Here is a 21,769-nt window from a genome sequence, read left to right as displayed (position 1 = left end):
GCGTGTGGTATTACAGTGTTGCCTGTGTTATGCGTGTGGTATTACAGTGTTGCCTGTGTTATGCGTGTGTGGTATTACAGTTGCCTGTGTTATGCGTGTGGTATGTGTGTGGTATTACAGTTGCCTGTGTTATGCGTGTGGTATTACAGTGTTGCCTGTGTTATGCGTGTGGTATTACAGTTGCCTGTGTTATGCGTGTGGTATTACAGTTGCCTGTGTTATGCGTGTGTTATGCGTGTGGTATTACAGTTGCGTGTGGTATTACAGTTGCCTGTGTTATGCGTGTGGTATTACAGTTGCCTGTGTTATGCGTGTGGTATTACAGTTGCGTGTGGTATTACAGTTGCCTGTGTTATGCGTGTGGTATTACAGTTGCCTGTGTTATGCGTGTGGTATTACAGTTGCCTGTGTTATGCGTGTGGTATGCGTGTGGTATTACAGTTGCCTGTGGTATGCGTGTGGTATTACAGTTGCCTGTGTTATGCGTGTGGTATGCGTGTGGTATTACAGTTGCCTGTGGTATGCGTGTGGTATTACAGGTGCCTGTGTTATGCGTGTGGTATGCGTGTGGTATTACAGTTGCCTGTGGTATGCGTGTGGTATTACAGTTGCCTGTGTTATACGTGTAGTATGCGTGTGGTATTACAGTTGCCTGTGGTATGCGTGTGGTATTACAGTTGCCTGTGGTTTGCGTGTGGTATTACAGTTGCCTGTGGTATGCGTGTGGTATTACAGTTGCCTGTGTTATACGTGTGGTATGCGTGTGGTATTACAGTTGCCTATGTTATGCGTGTGGTATTACAGTTGCCTGTGTTATGTGTGTGTGCTATTACAGTTGCCTGTGTTATGCGTGTGGTATTACAGTTGCCTGTCTTATGCGTGTGGTATTACAGTGTTGCCTGTGTTATGCGTGTGGTATTACAGTTGCCTGTGTTATGCGTGTGGTATTACAGTTGCCTTTCTTATGCGTGTGGTATTACAGTTGCCTGTCTTATGCGTGTGGTATTACAGTGTTGCCTGTGTTATGCGTGTGGTATTACAGTTGCCTGTGTTATGCGTGTGGTATTACAGTTTCCTATCTTATGCGTGTTGTATTACAGTGTTGTCTGTGTTATGCGTGTGGTATTACAGTTGCCTGTCTTATGCGTGTGGTATTACAGTTGCCTGTCTTATGTGTGTGGTATTACAGTTGCCTGTGTTATGTGTGTGGTATTACAGTTGCCTGTCTTATGCGTGTGGTATTACAGTTGCCTGTGTTATGCGTGTGGTATGTGTGTGGTATTACAGTGTTGCCTGTGTTATGCGTGTGTGGTATTACAGTTGCCTGTGTTATGCGTGTGGTATTACAGTGTTGCCTGTGTTATGCGTGTGGTATTACAGTTGCCTGTCTTATGCGTGTGGTATGTGTGTGGTATTACAGTGTTGCCTGTGTTATGCGTGTGGTATTACAGTGTTGCCTGTGTTATGCGTGTGGTATTACAGTTGCCTGTGTTATGCGTGTGGTATGTGTGTGGTATTACAGTGTTGCCTGTGTTATGCGTGTGGTATTACAGTGTTGCCTGTGTTATGCGTGTGGTATTACAGTTGCCTGTGTTATGCGTGTGTGGTATTACAGTTGCCTGTGTTATGCGTGTGGTATGTGTGTGGTATTACAGTTGCCTGTGTTATGCGTGTGGTATTACAGTGTTGCCTGTGTTATGTGTGTGGTATGCATGTGGTATTACAGTTGCCTGTGTTATGCGTGTGGTATTACAGTTGCCTGTGTTATGCGTGTGGTATTACAGTTGCGTGTGGTATTACAGTTGCCTGTGTTATGCGTGTGGTATTACAGTTGCCTGTGTTATGTGTGTGGTATGCGTGTGGTATTACAGTTGCGTGTGGTATTACAGTTGCCTGTGTTATGCGTGTGGTATTACAGTTGCCTGTGTTATGCGTGTGGTATTACAGTTGCCTGTGTTATGCGTGTGGTATTACAGTTGCCTGTGGTATGCGTGTGGTATTACAGTTGCCTGTGTTATGCGTGTGGTATGCGTGTGGTATTACAGTTGCCTGTGGTATGCGTGTGGTATTACAGTTGCCTGTGGTATGCGTGTGGTATTACAGGTGCCTGTGTTATGCGTGTGGTATTACAGTTGCCTGTGGTATGCGTGTGGTATTACAGTTGCCTGTGTTATACGTGTGGTATGCGTGTGGTATTACAGTTGCCTGTGGTATGCGTGTGGTATTACAGTTGCCTGTGGTTTGCGTGTGGTATTACAGTTGCCTGTGGTATGCGTGTGGTATTACAGTTGCCTGTGTTATACGTGTGGTATGCGTGTGGTATTACAGTTGCCTGTGGTATGCGTGTGGTATTACAGTTGCCTGTGGTTTGCGTGTGGTATTACAGTTGCCTGTGGTATGCGTGTGGTATTACAGTTGCCTGTGTTATATGTGTGGTATGCGTGTGGTATTACAGTTGCCTATGTTATGCGTGTGGTATTACAGTTGCCTGTGTTATACGTGTGGTATGCGTGTGGTATTACAGTTGCCTATGTTATGTGTGTGGTATTACAGTTGCCTGTGTTATGCGTGTGGTATTACAGTTGCCTGTGGTATGCGTGTGGTATTACAGTTGCGTGTGGTATGCGTGTGGTATTACAGTTGCCTGTGGTATGCGTGTGGTATTACAGTTGCCTGTTGTATGTGTGTGGTATTACAGTTGCGTGTGGTATTACAGTTGCCTGTGGTATGCGTGTGGTATTACAGTTGCCTGGGTACTCTTTACCTAGCACGGCGCCCACGATCTTGATCTTGAGGTAAAGATGCCCGCACGCGACGCGATGTCCACGATTTCCCATTGAAAACCATGTTAAACATGGACATCGCGCCGGTCGCGTCGCGGCCGGCCATAAATGTGCACACGATGGCCGCGACGCGATGCCCACGATTTGCCATAGGAATTAATGTTAAAAGACCCGATGGACAAGATTTTCATGTTAAATGGCTGAATGGACCCGATTTTAGCATAGGAAACAATGTTAAATGGGCCTTAGAGCCCAAATACTTACCCTGAACTCTGAAATGGCCCCCCCAATTGTTTACGCCACCCCACGATCAACGTGAACCCGAAGCGTGGCGAGGGGCGGCGGTACGCGTCCTCCGACCTTTTCATACCCCCACTATCCACGTCGGCGTGGAGTTGAGAATAGAATAGTGTGGCGAGCGTAGCGAGCCCCGCGAGGGGACGCGGATACCTTCACAGCTATACGCGTCCCCTCGCGGGCTTCACAGGTGTCCGTGGCGACGCGGACACCTGTGAAGCCCGCGAGGGGACGTGTTTACCTGTGAAGGTATCCGCGTCCCCTCGCGGGGCTCGCTACGCTCGCCACGCTTCGGGCTCGGTGGCTCGCTGCGCTCGCCACACTATTCTATTCTCAACTCCACGCCGACGTGGATAGTGGGGGTATGAAAAGGTCGGAGGACGCGTACCGCCGCCCCTCGCGGGCTCGCTGCGCTCGCCACGCTTCGGGTTGACGTTGATCGTGGGGTGGCCTAAAAAATTGGGGGGCCATTTCAGAGTTCAGGGTAAGTATTTGGGCTGTAAAGCCCATTTAACATTGTTTGCTATGGTAAAATCGGGTCCATTCAGCCATTTAACATGAAAATCGTGTCCATCGGGCCTTTTAACATAGATTACTATGGCAAATCGTGGGCATCGCGTCGCGGCCATCGTGTGCACATTTATGGCCGGCCGCGACGCGACCGACGCGATTTCCATGTTTAACATGGGTTTCAATGGGAAATCGCGGGCATCGCGTCGGTCGCGTCGCGGGCAGACATAAATGTACCCGCGATGCCCGCGATGGGCGCCGTGATAGGTAAAGAGTACCGTTGCCTGTGGTATGCGTGTGGTATTACAGTTGCCTGTGGTATGCGTGTGGTATTACAGTTGCCTGTGTTATGTGTGTGGTATTACAGTTGCCTGTGGTATGCGTGTGGTATTACAGTTGCCTGTGTTATGTGTGTGGTATTACAGTTGCCTGTGGTATGCGTGTGGTATTACAGTTGCCTGTGGTATGCGTGTGGTATGCGTGTGGTATTACAGTTGCCTGTGGTATGCGTGTGGTATGCGTGTGGTATTACAGTTTCCTGTGGTATGCGTGTGGTATTACAGTTGCCTGTGGTATGCGTGTGGTATTACAGTTGCCTGTGTTATGCGTGTGGTATGCGTGTGGTATTACAGTTGCCTGTGGTATGCGTGTGGTATTACAGTTGCCTGTGTTATGCGTGTGGTATTTTACACAATTGATAAATCAGATTAGCAGTCTGATCTCCCACATCATACAGACCCCCCCCCCCCATATACCGTCCCGCAGTCTCTCGCACTGAACTGTAATAACGGGCCAGTAAGTTGGATGAGGAAACCCAATACCGGGAGCACAAGATATATTTAATGAATTTCTGTGAACAGACTTAGGGTCGATGTCCTTTCATAAAGGTTTTGTGTGTGAAGCTTTGTGTTATCAGATACCCGCTGCCCGTAAGACCGGCTCAAGGGGAAGACAGAAGGACATTCAATTAGTTTAATACACAAGTGTCTTTTATTTCATGTATTGTTTCCTTTGTGCCCAGCTTCTACCTGACAAAAGATCTGCAGGACTGGCCATTTACACCCAGCGGAAGCTGCCACACCTGGGTCCAGGCTCATTCCACCCTGCACATTGCCTGCTCAGGTCTCCCCTGTGATAACCCCCCGCAGAAGGCCAACCATTGTCTTTTGTCGTCTTGGTATTGTGCTCCACTAACTCCTTCTCTGAGGAGCATCTGCCACGGAGCGTATTCTGGGCTTGTGTGACTATTCCCGGGTCAAGTGTCCTTACTGAGGGTCATGCCATAATACTACTGCCCAGCTGTGCTCGCTGCGGGCTGGGGAAGACGGAATAAATCACAGTACTGCCATGTACAGTCTGAGCCAGGCTGCCAAATACAAATTCTCTGATTCCTAATATTGGCTCCATAAGAATATGTCCATGCTAGCCTTCATTCACAGGCTCCAGGGGATGCAACTAGGGAAATGTTGTACAACAGTGTAAACCACATGCCAGAGACCACTTCACATATGTGCTGTTTCCGCGCAGTAATGTTGAGGTTTTCCTCATTTATTTGTGCATCATAAACATAAGGCAAATAGCAAAAATCACATTTCTAATGGAATCTAGAAGAGAATAGTCTGTGACGGCTATTCTCAGACTTTTATGGCCCCCATACACTACGCGATTGTGGAATTGTCCAAAATCGCAAATGTATGACATCTGATTGGACCCGATGTGCGGTCCCGTGCGCTTTGGATTGGAGTCAGAGAGGCTGCGGCCATCAGAGGAACTTTGCGGGTGCTAAGCACCTGCGATATATCGCATCCGATACAGCGTGACAGGGAGAATTGAAAAATACTATTCAAAAGACTGGGTGGCCGCTGATTGGCTGAAAGAGCTCTCAGCCAATAAGCAGCCGCCCAGTCTTTTGAATAGAATTTTTAAATTCTACTGCCCACCGCCTGCAGCTTCAAGTGCAAAAAGTTAGTGAGCTCTCCAGGGGAGCAGTCTGTGAAGATCAGGGATAATTGGGGACGGCTTGTCCTTGGACTACTGTACGGTGGCCATTACTCGTGCTTCCAATTAAAAAATAATAAACTTGATCTATGCTTTTATACTTTTACTAGTTACCAGCCCACCAACATAACAGGAATGGCAGCGCAGGGGGCTGTGCACATCCGACAGCACTTGCATTGCTCTGCCGGGTGCCATCTAGTGGCCCCCTGAGCACAAAACACTTAAATTCACCCCATAGAGGTGAGAAGCTGCCTAAACCTTTATTATATAGAATATACCTTCGGGATTTTATTTGCTTTAATAAATTAATATGTATTGTACATGTATGTATATATATATAATACTCTCGGTATAATGGTCAGCATTACTGCCTCCTAGCACAACAATCATATGTTTGATTCCCTCTGCAGCCCTTACTGTATTGAGTGGTTATATTATCTTGGCGCTTGTGTAGGTTTCCTCTGGGTACTCCCACAATCCATACAATCTGCATTAGATTTTCACTATATAGTCATTGCTGCCCTGTCTATCTGGATTTCGATTTGTGCGCGCATCGGGATTGCAAGGTAAAAAACCTGTGCGATCTGTATGCGATCTGCATGCGATTTTGAGTATATAGTCAAAGGCCGGTATTCGAAGCGCACGGCAGCGAATCCTGTTCTGGATTCACCGTGCGCTCGCCGTGATTCTCCGTCCTCCCAGTCAGCTGCCAGCCCTCCCTCTCCCCCTATTCACCTCGTCAGGGGTTTGCTGCCCCTGGCGGCGAATTTGTACCCCCATGCGGAAAATCATGATGAAAGTAGTTCTCCGTCCTAGCATTGAATACACTCTCGGTAAATGAGGGCCAAAACCCCATTGAAATACACCAGCGAATTGCAGCGACTATGGAACGGAGAACGGTCCGGCATCACTTTCGGCGTACAGTGAACATTGAATACAGCAAATATCATTTTCTGAGAAAAAAATCATTGTTTCGCTGAAAAACAGCCCAATTTACCGAAATAAGCGGTGAATCAAGAGCACTGAATACTGGGCAAAATCTAATGTCAAATCTCACCGTGTGGACACAGCATTAAGTCCAATAGCAAGGGAATCTCACCATGTGTACACACTTATGGTGTGCAGGAGTCTGGGGGAAGCACTAGAAGAACCTAGTAACTATCCTGGAAAGTAATGTAACCATTGGCCCACACCCAGCAAACTTTGCAGAATTTGTGTAATTCAGGAGTGTCCCAGGTGGTAAAGCCTAATGATAATAAATGTATGTTCCTAATGTACATGTTTGATATGTATTAGATGGGGTGAAATGTAAACCGTAGTATTATCATCGCATGGTGCAAGTTAAAGGCAAACTTAATGCTGGGCACCACCAGGACGATTTGGGGTCAATTCTGCCTATTTCGATGCGTCTAACGATCGATTGTATGTAAAAAAGGGCAGAATTGAGCATGTTTTCAATGCGCTTCTGATCCGATGCGCATCCCCGCCGGTCGAAGGGTGACCTTGAAGATTCTACGCGCTGCACTAAAGATCCCTCTATCCGACTCCGAGTGGGTGTCGATCGTATGTACATCGTGTGGATCGGATTGAGATCATCTCACACAAAAACAGAGTTTTTACAGATCGCGAGTCGGGGACTTCCCGGAAGCTCCCAGGAAGTTCAAGGGGAATAGTTTCTCGTCATCGTTTGACCATGGTCGTTCTGGTGTGTACCCTACATAAGGCACCACAACTATCCAAGGTTGGATACAATTTGTTACAGTCTCTTTACGTACATCTACAAGATGGCCAAACTACTGCACTCTGGTGGATAGGTAACACATACGCAGTAGACTTGGGACTGGTAGATTTCACCAGTAATTACCCAGTACAGCATTTTATTCTCTTTTTCCCATAACTGATCCTGTCTGAAGTACAGAGATTACCTGGTAAGAGATTGCACTCACTCATATACATTGCTTGGTCAGAGCTGGTTTCTGTACCTTCGGGACGGCGTTGCTGTGTCCTGCACACAAGATTAGGGAATGCAATGAGCAATCCTGATCTATGCGGCACTCAGATACCTGACCACAGCATGTGATGGTTTCTGTAAAGGGAATTCACAACTAGGGGTTCCCTGTAGCAGGAAATAATGTGTAGGAACAGAGTGCAGAGATATGGGACACCCGTGGTCGGTCTATAATATTCCGTATATTAACTGTTTGGATTAGTAACATCCAGGAAGATCTCATCCCTCTCCTACCTATAATTATGGGAAATGTATGTCTGCGTGTCCTGCTGGATGTCCCCGACCAATAGGACACGGAGGAAAACCTTCGGTGGGGCCGGATTGGTAACTGAAGCTGAGTCCTGTAATGTGATCCGTACGCACTGACCAGCCCCGGCCGTCACTATCCCACCTGGCTCCAGTAAAGCAGCACATTGCAGGGGCTTCTCTGCTCGGGAGGGATGGAGAGGTCATTGCCAAACCCCGTCATCTTCCTGCTTTTCCTGATGACTTCTAGCTGGATCCCAACAGGTGAGCACCCCCTACCCCGGCAGCCACCGATTTACCTGTGAGCTTAAAGGCTGCTGTACCTGGACCAGCTTGTGGACGATATTCTGATTATTGCCCCTGGTTCTGTATAGTTCTCGGGCTGCCTTGGCTGTGTCTTGTTCCTGTTGGTAACTGAAAGTCCTTTGTCTTCCAGATTCTTTCTCTGAGGTCACAACGAATCCTTGGTCCTCTGCGCCGAGCCCTGTGGAAAGGTGAGTTAGAAAATCTGCCCCTTGCAATGCTCGGCATGGGGGTAAATGTCTGTGTATAATATATAGTGTACTGTATAGACAGGGATCTGATTGTACGATGCTGACCACTGTGCACTTCTCTGTGATATGAATCGTAGTGTTCCGCGGTCATTTATACTGCCCTGTATTAAGTAACCTGTTACAGTATCAAAGCCTCCGTACGCACACGGGAGCATGTCATTGTGACTTTCTTATGGACGTTCGGCGCAGCCAGCCAGATACGGCATCTTGTATGTGACACGTTTCTCCACGGGCGCCGGATTTGTGCCCAATGACCCATATCGAGGAATAATGGTGCGACATCCTGCAGAGAATTAATATATAGAATCCCCATACAGCCACTCTCCTATAGCTCGGAGTATAAAGCGCATTCCTGTGTGCAGCATAGAATGTGTTCTGCATGAGCAGAGGTAGGTAGAGATTACCCTGACAGAACAGACCCAGCCTTGTTCTCTCCTTCCCAGGAACAACAGCCGTGCAAGACTTCAGAAAGCAGATCCGACTTCCCAAGGAAACCAGGTAAGGAAACCCAGGAGAGAGGTGACATAAAATCTATAAGTTACATTAAATCTCTCACACAGCGAGTTCCCCGTGCAGATCCCTGCTGCTATCATTTCATGTCCAACATGGTTTAATACAAGATTACACATGGCGCCGTGACGCTGCATTACCTGCCGTGATCCGGACAATAAAGACATAAATATACAATATACACCTGGCTAATGTGTAAGCACAGAGAGGTGTGTGCAATGTGCAGGTGACAATACTGGTGTCATGTAGTGTGTGGAAGGAAGAAGATTTTGTTTGTACAATACATAGATATCCCACTTTCTCAAAGTGTACATGAAGAAATATTAATATGATGTGTAATGTAATATATATTATGAGACAGGACAGGTGATGTCACTGAGTACAGTATATGGGGGTGACTGATGTATATATGTGTAATACAGGTGTAGTGTACAATGAGACAGGACAGGTGATGTCACTGAGTACAGTGTATGGGGGTGACTGATGTATATATGTGTAATACAGGTGTAGTGTACAATGAGACAGAACAGGTGATGTCACGGAGTACAGTATATGGGGGTGACTGATGTATATATGTGTAATACAGATGTAGTGTACAATGAGACAGGACAGGTGATGTCACTGAGTACAGTGTATGGGGTGACTGATGTATATATGTGTAATACAGATGTAGTGTACAATGAGACAGGACAGGTGATGTCACTGAGTACAGTGTATGGGGTGACTGATGTACATATGTGTAATACAGGTGTAGTGTACAATGAGACTGGACAGGTGATGTCACTGAGTACAGTATATGGGGGTGACCGATGTATATATGTGTAATACAGATGTAGTGTACAATGAGACAGGACAGGTGATGTCACTGAGGACAGTGTATGGGGGTGACTGATGTATATATGTGTAATACAGGTGTAGTGTACAATGAGACAGGACAGGTGATGTCACTGAGTATAGTGTATGGAGTGACTGATGTATATATGTGTAATACAGGTGTAGTGTACAGTGAGACAGGACAGGTGATGTCACTGAGTACAGTGTATGGGGGTGACTGATGTATATATGTGTAATACAGGTGTAGTGTACAATGAGACAGGACAGGTGATGTCACTGAGTACATTGTATCCTGGTGACTGATGTATATATGTGTAATACAGATGTAGTGTACAATGAGACAGGACAGGTGATGTCACTGAGGACAGTGTATGGGGGTGACTGATGTATATATGTGTAATACAGGTGTAGTGTACAGTGAGACAGGACAGGTGATGTCACTGAGTACAGTGTATGGGGTGACTGATGTATATATGTGTAATACAGGTGTAGTGTACAATGAGACAGAACAGGTGATGTCACGGAGTACAGTATATGGGGTGACTGATGTATATAAGTGTAATACAGGTGTAGTGTACAATGAGACAGGACAGGTGATGTCACGGAGTACAGTATATGGGGTGACTGATGTATATATGTGTAATACAGGTGTAGTGTACAATGGGCCTTATTCTGATCGGTGCGGCCAGAGCCGATTATGCGGCCAGGACCGTGCGTGCGAAACCCCGCCTTCCATACGGATCGCCAACTCCGTCCGTATGCGGTAAGAAGCTGGCCGAACGGACCACACTTGTATTTTACACGGAATACGCCTCCTCCATCTCAGGGAACCTCCCCCATCATTCGATGGTCGCAGACCATCGAATGCAGGACCGAGTGCTCCACCAGCACCCGCAACCTCAGACCACACGGACATTTTTCCGTGCAAAAGCAGGGATCTGGGCGGGCAGCTGACATCCGGCGATGTCATATGTCCGCCCCCTACACGTGCGTCACGGCCGCATTACCATACGTACGCCCAGCGTTTGCATGGGAACTCCCATGAAACGCGGGGCGTATGCATATGGTAATGAGCCCAAATAGCCCTTCACGCCCCTCTCCACCCCCTGTTCGGAGTGTTCACATATCATGCGGGATTTGGCCGTACGCCCCGCTCGCACATGCGCAGAGACGCCTCTGCACATGCGCAGACACAAAACATCGGCGGGCCGAACGCACGCGGATATATCCGCACCGATCAGAATAAGGGCCAATGAGACAGGACAGGTGATGTCACGGAGTACAGTATATGGGGTGACTGATGTATATATGTGTAATACAGGTGTAGTGTAAAATGACACAGGACAGGTGATGTCACTGAGTACAGTGTATGGGGTGACTGATGTACATATGTGTAATACAGATGTAGTGTACAATGAGACAGGACAGGTGATGTCACTGAGTACAGTGTATGGGGGTGACTGATGTACAGTATACAGTATATGTGTAATACAGGGGTAGTGTACAATGAGAAAGGACAGGTGATGTCACTGAGTACAGTGTATGGGGGTGACTGATGTATATATGTGTAATACAGGTGTAGTGTACAATGAGACAGGACAGGTGATGTCACTGAGTACAGTGTATGGGGTGACTGATGTACATATGTGTAATACAGATGTAGTGTTCAATGAGACAGGACAGGTGATGTCACTGAGTACAGTGTATGTGGGTGACTGATGTATATATGTGTAATACCGGTGTAGTGTACAATGAGACAGGACAGGTGATATCACTGAGTACAGTGTATGGGGGTGACTGATGTATATATGTGTAATACAGATGTAGTGTACAATGAGACAGGACAGGTGATGTCACTGAGTAAAGTGTATGGGGGTGACTGATGTATATATGTGTAATACAGATGTAGTGTACAATGAGACAGGACAGATGATGTCACTGAGTACAGTGTATGGGGTGACTGATGTATATATGTGTAATACAGGTGTAGTGTACAATGAGACAGGACAGGTGATGTCACTGAGTACAGTGTATGGGGTGACGGGTGTATATATGTGTAATACAGGTGTAGTGTACAATGAGACAGGACAGGTGATGTCACTGAGTACAGTGTATGGGGTGACTGATGTATATATGTGTAATACAGATGTAGTGTACAATAAAACAGGGCAGGCGATGTCACTGAGTACAGTGTATGGGGGTGACTGATGTATGTGTAATACAGATGTAGTGTACAATGAGACAGGACAAGTGATGTCACTGAGTACATTGTATCCTGGTGACTGATGTATATATGTGTAATACAGATGTAGTGTACAATGAGACAGGACAGGTGATGTCACTGAGTACAGTGTATGGGGTGACTGATGTATATATGTGTAATATAGATGTAGTGTACAATGAGACAGGACAGGTGATGTCACTGAGTACAGTGTATGGGGTGACTGATGTATATATGTGTAATATAGATGTAGTGTACAATGAGACAGGACAGGTGATGTCACTGAGTACAGTGTATCCGAGTGACTGATGTATGTATATGTAATACAGGTGTAGTGTACAGTGAGACAGGAAAGGTGATGTCACTGAGTAAAGTGTATGGGGGTGACTGATGTATGTATGTGTAATACAGGTGTAGTGTACAGTGAGACAGGACAGGTGATGTCACTGAGTACAGTGTATGGGGGTGACTGATGTATATATGTGTAATACAGATGTAGTGTACAATGAGACAGGACAGGTGATGTCACTGAGGACAGTGTATGGGGGTGACTGATGTATATATGTGTAATTTAGATGTAGTGTACAATGAGACAGGACAGGTGATGTCACTGAGTACAGTATATGAGGGTGACTGATGTATATATGTGTAATACAGGTGTAGTGTACAATGAGACAGGACAGGCAATGTCACTGAGTACAGTGTATGGGGTGACTGATGTATATATTTGTAATACAGGTGTAGTTTACAATGAGACAGGACAGGCAATGTCACTGAGTACAGTGTATGGGGTGACTGATGTATATATTTGTAATACAGGTGTAGTGTACAATGAGACAGGACAGGTGATGTCACTGAGTACATTGTATCCGGGTGACTGATGTATATATGTGTAATACAGGTGTAGTTTACAATGAGACAGGACAGGTGATGTCACTGAGTACATTGTATCCGGGTGACTGATGTATATATGTGTAATACAGATGTAGTGTACAATGAGACAGGACAGGTGATGTCACTGAGTACAGTGTATGGGGTGACTGATGTATATATGTGTAATTTAGATGTAGTGTACAATGAGACAGAACAGGCAATGTCACTGAGTACAGTGTATGGGGTGACTGATGTATATATGTGTAATACAGATGTAGTGTACAGTGAGACAGGAAAGGTGATGTCACTGAGTAAAGTGTATGGGGGTGACTGATGTATATATGTGTAATATAGTTGTAGTGTACAATGAGACAGGACAGGTGATGTCACTGAGTACAGTGTATCCGGGTGACTGATGTATGTATATGTAATACTGATGTAGTGTACAATGAGACAGGACAGGTGATGTCGCTGAGTACAGTGTATGGGGGTGACTGATGTATATATGTGTAATACAGATGTAGTGTACAATGAGACAGGACAGGTGATGTCACTGAGTAAAGTGTATGGGGGTGACTGATGTATGTATGTGTAATACAGATGTAGTGTACAATGAGACAGGACAGGTGATGTCACTGAGGACAGTGTATGGGGGTGACTGATGTATATATGTGTAATTTAGATGTAGTGTACAATGAGACAGAACAGGCAATGTCACTGAGTACAGTGTATGGGGTGACTGATGTATATATGTGTAATACAGGTATAGTTTACAATGAGACAGGACAGGTGATGTCACTGAGTACAGTGTATGGGGGTGACTGATGTATATATGTGTAATACAGGTGTAGTGCACAATGAGACAGGACAGGTGATGTCACTGTGTAACGTGTCCTGAGAGTGAGGGGACACCGGGACTGTCTGTATTACACGTGTCCTGAGAGTGAGGGGACGCTGGGACTGTCTGCATTACACGTGTCCTGAGAGTGAGGAGACATCGGGACTGTCTGTATTACATGTGTCCTGAGAGTGAGGGGACACCGGGCTGTCTGTATTACACGTGTCCTGAGAGTTAGGGGACACGGGGACTGTCTGTATTACACGTGTCCTGAGAGTGAGGAGACATCGGGACTGTCTGTATTCCATGTGTCCTGAGAGTGAGGGGACGCCGGGACTGTCTGTATTACACGTGTCCTGAGAGTGAGGGGACGCCGGGACTGTCTGTATTACATGTGTCCTGAGAGTGAGGGGACCCCGGGACTGTCTGTATAACACGTGTCCTGAGAGTGAGGGGACGCCGGGACTGTCTGTATTACACGTGTCCTGAGAGTGAGGGGACGCCGGGACTGTCTGTATTACATGTGTCCTGAGAGTGAGGGGACCCCGGGACTGTCTGTATTACACGTGTCCTGAGAGTGAGGGGACGCCGGGACTGTCTGTATTACACGTGTCCTGAGAGTGAGGGGACGCCGGGACTGTCTGTATTACACGTGTCCTGAGAGTGAGGGGACGCCGGGACTGTCTGTATTACACGTGTCCTGAGAGTGAGGGGACGCCGGGACTGTCTGTATTACACGTGTCCTGAGAGTGAGGGGACCCCGGTACTGTCTGTATTACACGTGTCCTGAGAGTAAGGGGACGCCGGGACTGTCTGTATTACATGTGTCCTGAGAGTGAGAGGACACCGGGACTGTCTGTATTACATGTGTCCTGAGAGTGAGGGGACACCGGGACTGTCTGTATTACACGTGTCCTGAGAGTGAGGGGACACCTGGACTGTCTGTATTACATGTGTCCTGAGAGTGAGGGGACCGTCTGTGTTTGCATGATGACTCGCAGCGGTTTTGTGGGCACACCCACTTTTTGGGGGGGGGGGCATGCCCCCCCCCCTGTGCGAACACCATGGCGACTATGTACATCACTGTAGGCACCCATACAAAGGCCCTGCGAATATGCGATTGCGCAGTGCAGTAACAACAGTTCCCATTGCGTGTTTGCCAGGGACAGAGCCAACCAGAATGAGGACCAATATCATTTGCTCAGGGAGTTACAGCCAGTTCAAAGGAGATCATTAAGGATATCAGTCATGGACGATATCAGCTACTGTGTGCCCGGATTTATACTTTTCCATCCATTTCGACTTTAACGTGTGCAGACTGCAGTAGTAGCAGAGGCACCTGGCTCGCCCCAATATTGTTACCAAATTAAAAAAATGTGCTGCTATGAGAATGGGGATCTGATGTTACTTGTTTTTGATGGTATGGCATCCAAGGTGGTGGAACCATCATGGGCCAGGTCTATATATTCTCCATTGCTCAGCTGGGGTATATCTCTCTGATGGGGGATCTAGTCAAAATATATATACAGTAGTAAAAACTAATGGCCCATATAAATTAGGGACCTATTGCTACTCTTTCCCCATCCCCCAATAGCAGCCAGGTCGGGAAATCGAGAATATTAAATATTTTAACATTCTTTGATGATCTCACCTAAAATATGGTATATTTAATATGAATCCGATGATTGACGGTTCCAATATGGTTTCTGGTTGTTTTTTTTTGATTGATACAATTTATGATTCAAAAACAATAAAGTACCAAACAGTACAAAGATATAATCCGCTGAGGGGATGGTCTGTATTACACAAATTAACAGTTCCAGTTTCTGGTGTGAATGTCTAAATGTCGACTGTTTAATGGTACCTACACATTGGACAATTTTGTGGATTCCTTTGGACGATATATTGTTTTCTGATCTGTGGGTGATGTCATTCACCGACATATTGTGTCGGCTGTGCAGCACTGCCCATAGTTGATACCGCTACATATACTGTATATCTGCGCATCTGGCTGTGTGTCTGGGCGGTTGGCCCGGTATGTACCCAGCTTAAGTGTGTGGATCTCAAGGCACACTAACAGTCAAGGTGTCCCTACCACAATCCAGTACTATACCAGTGACTGGACCGTCCAGTGATGTTGACTTAACTAGCCGTCCTTTGCTGCACCACCATAGCTCTTGATGAAAAGTTTATTATGGCTTATACTGAACAGGGTGGCTACCACCCTCAGCCAATATGGCGTTTGTTTCCCCTCTGTTCTTCATAAAGCTTTACCATCCAGCTGCCCCTTGCCCAGTGCACAACTTGCGTTATGTTAGACGACGGAAGGCGCCATAGAAATACACAACAATGTGTTGTTATGGCGACGTGTCAGTTGTGTTTTCATCGCGCTTAATCTTTTTTTTTTTACCTAGAATACGAGAGTATGAGAGCGGTTTCTCCCCAGAGACGCCGGATTCTCCTGTAGTCCTGGCCGCCTTCTCTTCCTCATTGCTGCAGAGTGTATCTGTTTTCATTGTCACAATGGAGAAGCTTCGATTTCAATTAGAGCCCGGCCTGATGCCAACTTGCTGCCCTGTGCCATCTTAGGAAGCTTGCCCTCTTCCTCTGCCCACCCTTTCATCTTCCTCCTAGTTTCCGATGACAAAAACGTACAAAATAGCATGTTGAGATTTCTTATCTCCGGGAATGGTTTATCGCTATGAGAGACACCTGGAATATATCCCAAATATTCCGCTGCTTTCATTCAGCAGAAGTCTCCCTGCCATGGAAATGATGGAGAAGGGCTTGGTCTTTGAGGGGTCAATTTGCCGAAATATCCATTACACTGGGGATGAGGCAGATTTTTGCCATCACCGCATCGCGGTCAGCAATACGTGTGATCTTCTTACCATATTATTTCCTCAGCAATCTGTCTATGCACCAGATGTATTAAGTCATCCTTGGGAGAAAACTACAACACATGGAGGATAAAAACTCCAGGTAGATAACGTTCTGATAAACCCAACACCCAGTGCTGTGAGGCAGCAATGCTAACCACTGAGCCAGTGCTGTGAGGCAGCAATGCTAACCACTGAGCCAGTGCTCTGAGGCAGCAATGCTAACCACTGAGCCAGTGCTGTGAGGCAGCAATGCTAACCACTGAGCTAATGCTGTGAGGCAGCAATGTTAACCACTGAGCCAGTGCTGTGAGGCAGTAATGCTAACCACTGAGCTAGTGCTGTAGGGCAGTAATGCTAACCACTGAGTTAGTGCTGTGAGGCAGCAATGCTAACCACTGAGCTAGTGCTGTGAGGCAGCAATGCTAACCACTGAGCCAGTGCTGTGAGGCAGCAATGCTAACCACTGAGCCAGTGCTGTGAGGCAGCAATGCTAACCACTGAGCCAGTGCTGTGAGGCAGCAATGCTAACCACTGAGCCAGTGCTGTGAGGCAGTAATGCTAACCACTGAGCTAGTGCTGTGAGGCTGTAATGCTAACCACTGAGCTAGTGCTGTGACAGCAATGTTAACCACTGAGCCAGTGTTGTGAGGCAGTAATGCTAACCACTGAGCCAGTGCTGTGAGGCAGCAATGTTAACCACTGAGCCAGTGCTGTGAGGCAGTAATGCTAACCACTGAGCCAGTGCTGTGAGGCAGCAATGCTAACCACTGAGCTAGTGCTGCGAGGCAGCAATGCTAACCACTGAGCTAGTGCTGTGAGGCAGCAATGCTAACCACTGAGCCAGTGCTGTGATGCACTAATAGTGACCACTGAGCCAGTGCTTTGATGCACTAATAGTGTCCACTGAGCCAGTGTCGTGATGCAGTAATATTGACCACTGGGCCTGTTCTGTGATGCAGTAATATTGACCACTGGGCCAGTGCTGTGATGCAGTAATATTGACCACTGGGCCAGTGCTGTGATGCAGTAATATTGACCACTGGGCCAGTTCTGTGATGCCGTAATATTGACCACTGGGCCAGTGCTGTGATGCAGTAATATTGACCACTGGGCCAGTGCTGTGATGCAGTAATATTGACCACTGGGCCAGTGCTGTGATGCAGTAATATTGACCACTGGGCCAGTGCTGTGATGCAGTAATATTGACCACTGGGCCAGTGCTGTGATGCAGTAATATTGACCACTGGGCCAGTTCTGTGATGCAGTAATATTGACCACTGGGCCAGTGCTGTGATGCAGTAATATTGACCACTGGGCCAGTGCTGTGATGCAGTAATATTGACCACTGGGCCAGTGCTGTGATGCAGTAATATTGACCACTGGGCCAGTTCTGTGATGCCGTAATATTGACCACTGGGCCAGTGCTGTGATGCAGTAATATTGACCACTGGGCCAGTTCTGTGATGCAGTAATATTGACCACTGGGCCAGTTCTGTGATGCAGTAATATTGACCACTGGGCCAGTGCTGTGATGCAGTAATATTGACCACTGGGCCAGTGCTGTGATGCAGTAATATTGACCACTGGGCCAGTGCTGTGATGCAGTAATATTGACCACTGGGCCAGTTATGTGATGCAGTAATATTGACCACTGAGCCAGTGCTGCTAAGTGGTAATACTAAAAGCTGAGTTTAGCAGTAAATCTACTCACCCCTATACACAGTTCTATAACCTCCATATTCCTGTATTACCTACTGATCCTTTTCCTACTCTACAGCTATAGATGTGTCCCATGTAATCTGCAGAGAAAACAAGGCTAAAGATTTTTCAGTTTGGGTATTATCCACCTGTGCCCGACACTGGGGTACAGAAACGTGTTCCCCTGACACCTATACAAATGGGATTTGTGGAGGGCAGTAAAATGATAAGAAATGTACTTTCTTGTGTCTATCATATACTTGTCATCACTGAAATGTCACTTTATCCGCGTCTATTCTCCTCGAGAAAGTATTCTGATGGGGGTTGTAGTACTGGAGGCTCTGGACAGTAAGCCTCAGTGATGGGGCAGTGCCACTAGATCTCACAACGTCAGTGACTGTCTTCAGACATTATGTTGGAATGTACAGAGAAAAGGTTTATTTTGTGTCCTAGTAAATCAGGAGCTCAGCGCATGCAAAAAAAATATTCTTATTTCTAATACCGATTTGGGATCCGTTATCCGGAACACTTATGAATCCGGGTCTTCCACTTTTTGGAGAACCATTCCCTGTCTTTGGAATACAGTAATTCTTCTAAATCATCTGCAGAGTAAGCCGACAATGATTCCTCCGGCTCATGAGAGCGATTCATCGTACCATGAAAGCTTATCTGATGGGGGAACGGGCTGTGGCTGGAGAGCGGTTCTACATGATCTGTGCATTTCTGCACAAGTTTCCAGCGTTTGGACAGAGTCCAGCTCTTATTTGTCTGCAGCGCAAAGATTACATGGGAAAGATGCCGGCAAATGTGCTGGGATCGTAGATCAACTCTCTGATCTCTCATTTCACCTGGAGGAGAGAGGAAATTCAATAGGCAGCAGCCAGAGACCCTCTAATAACATCTAACAGGAGCGAAATGGGACAAGTTCTTAGCTGTGAGTGAATCTTTATAGATGAGGAGCCCCCTCATTAGAATAGAATAGAATCAACTTTATCGGCCATGTATGCTTGCGCACACTAGGAATGCCCAGATGTAAACGAGTCATTATACCGTTTTGTATGTTACACCCAGGCAGCATGTGGCTTCAGTCAAACATTTCCCTGCACTAGAAATACAGATTTGTCATGCAGAATTATTTGGCAGAATCTATGAATGCATTCTAGTAAATGCAGGGTATTTGTCATTTTGCAGACACTGCTACTGTAGTACATACAGTATCATTGAATGACCCAAATCTCTGCACCCCAATCAGAGCCGAATTTCCCATTAGGCACGTGAGGCACGTGCCTAGGGGCGGCACATGTTTGGGGGCAGCACTTGGATGCCTGTGATAGTACTGTCAGCCCAAAATGCATACCTCCCAACATGACCCATTCCAGGAGGGACAAATTGCTCTGTATCTGGACTTCCTAGCCAGCGACAGTTGCAGCCACAGCACAGCCCAAAGTGCCAAGAGGGGTGGCACACCAACTGTCAGTGAGTCCCTGGCTATAGTGTGTCTGTCAGTGTTTGGAGTGACAGTTGATATAGCTCCCCTATTGAATTTTGGACTGTGCTGCAGCTGCACATCTGAAGCTGGCAAGGAAGTCCAGGAACAGAGCATTTTGTCCCTCCTGGAATGGGTCATGTTGGGAGGTATGCAAAATGTACCAATAACTGCAAAATATCCACTGTACTGTACCAAATTCCATCTTAAATAGAGTGTAAATGGATAGGACATGCAGATACTGCCCCTATAAACTGTCCTACTTAGTAAACATTATTGTTGTGCCTAGGGGCGCCCTCATCCCTAAATCCGCCCCTGACCCCAATCACTGCCTCCATCGGTGAGAATAGCGCTAATTGACAAGATCATCTCTGTATGTCCAGGCATTGCTGTCCTGATGCTGGGGCCGCCGAGCCCTGAAACGTAGACTCCTGGGCACATAGATTAAAAGTTATCCCTCTTTTTCAACTTATGTTCAGTCTCTGTCTCTGAGGAAAGATTATTTCATGAGCAAGATTTTAGCCATAAACCCCAAACTCGCATTTATCAGAGGGAGATCAAGAACTGTGAAACCTGGCAGTTGGGGACACCAATGACTGTTGACACGCAGGGCAGTAAGAGGACACTAATGACTGACAAACGGGGGGTAAGAGGACATTAAAAGCTGTGACACACATGGAGTGGTAAGAGGACACTAATGACACAGGGTGCTGAGGGGACAGTACTGTGACACACATGAGGTGGTAAGAGGACAGCAATGACTGTGACACAGGGTGCTGAGGGGACGGTAATGACTGTGACACACATGAGGTGGTAAGAGGACAGCAATGACTGTGACACATGGTGCTGAGGGGACAGTACTGTGACACACATGAGGTGGTAAGAGGACAGCAATGACTGTGACACAGGGTGCTGAGGGGACAGTAATGACTGTGACACACATGAGGTGGTAAGAGGACAGCAATGACTGTGACACAGGGTGCTGAGGGGACAGCAATGACTGTGACACAGGGTGCTGAGGGGACACTAATGACTGTGACACACATGAGGTGGTAAGAGGACAGTAATGACTGTGACACAGGGTGCTGAGGGGACAGCAATGACTGTGACACAGGGTGCTGAGGGGACAGTAATGACTAGAGACAGGATTATATGCAACAAAAAAAGCTTGAAATATGCATGCAAATATGCATGAAAAATACTTAAAATATGCATGTTAAAGTGTTAAAATATGCTACATTAAATAATAAAAAAAAGTAATTTTTTACTTATTTATTTAAAAATCAGCATACAATTAGTTGCAAATAAACCTCAAAAATAGGCCCACAGCATCTGCAGATGTCAGTATGCTGGCTGCTACAGCATACTGCAGCGTCCAAAGCTCTTCTTGCATCAACTGCACGGACCCTCATCTCCAGCGCTGATGGATCAAATGTCAGCATAGCGTGTGAGGGCGGCGCAGTGTAAGGCTTCCTCCCTGCGCCCCATACTCACTGTGACACAGCATTTTCTCCACGCCGCGTGATATCACAACCCTTCTGCCCGCCTACTCTGCTGCAGAAGTCTGTCTCTTGGTGTAAAGTCCCAGGCCAGGGGCAGGCAAAAGTTCAGGAGCTTCGTAATGGCATCCGCCCCGACTGACATTTATCAACATGGATTGGCAGCCTAGAGCAGTGTCAGACATATCGTACATCCAAGGTTCCCCACACTGTGCACATATTGCCCCGGCCTGCACACTCTACCACTACCTGGCCAGCAGCAGCAGGGCAAAGCAGTGCTGTGACTCGCGGGTGGGAAGAGGGCTGGGCCTAAAATATGCACCATCACTAGAGTTTTGGTAAAATATGCAATAACCAGTGAGAATGGGCAAAATATGCAAATGCATATGCAAATATGCAAATGCATATAATCCTGTCTCTAGTAATGACTGTGACACACATGAGGTGGTAAGAGGACAGCAATGACTGTGACACAGGCTGCTGAGGGGACAGCAATGACTGTGACACAGGGTGCTGAGGGGACACTAATGAC

General features: G+C 46.7%; 1 protein-coding gene across 2 annotated transcripts in view; it reads left to right on the top strand.

Annotated features, from left to right (window-relative positions):
• The first annotated feature begins 5,900 nt into the window (after positions 1-5,900).
• OTOG (otogelin) overlaps positions 5,901-21,769 on the top strand; it is a 175,693-nt gene continuing 159,824 nt past the window's right edge. For both annotated transcript variants that reach the window (XM_083164586.1, XM_083164585.1), the window contains exons 1-3: positions 5,901-8,106; positions 8,279-8,336; positions 8,840-8,894. In XM_083164586.1, the coding sequence (XP_083020712.1) occupies positions 8,037-8,106; positions 8,279-8,336; positions 8,840-8,894 (183 nt within the window). In that variant the 5' untranslated portion in view covers positions 5,901-8,036. The remainder of the gene's footprint in view (positions 8,107-8,278; positions 8,337-8,839; positions 8,895-21,769) is intronic.

Source organism: Crinia signifera, chromosome 11 (genome assembly GCF_055691185.1).
Source record: "Crinia signifera chromosome 11, ASM5569118v1, whole genome shotgun sequence".
Lineage (NCBI taxonomy): Eukaryota > Metazoa > Chordata > Amphibia > Anura > Myobatrachidae > Crinia > Crinia signifera.
This window is presented reverse-complemented; position numbering and strand designations above follow the sequence as displayed.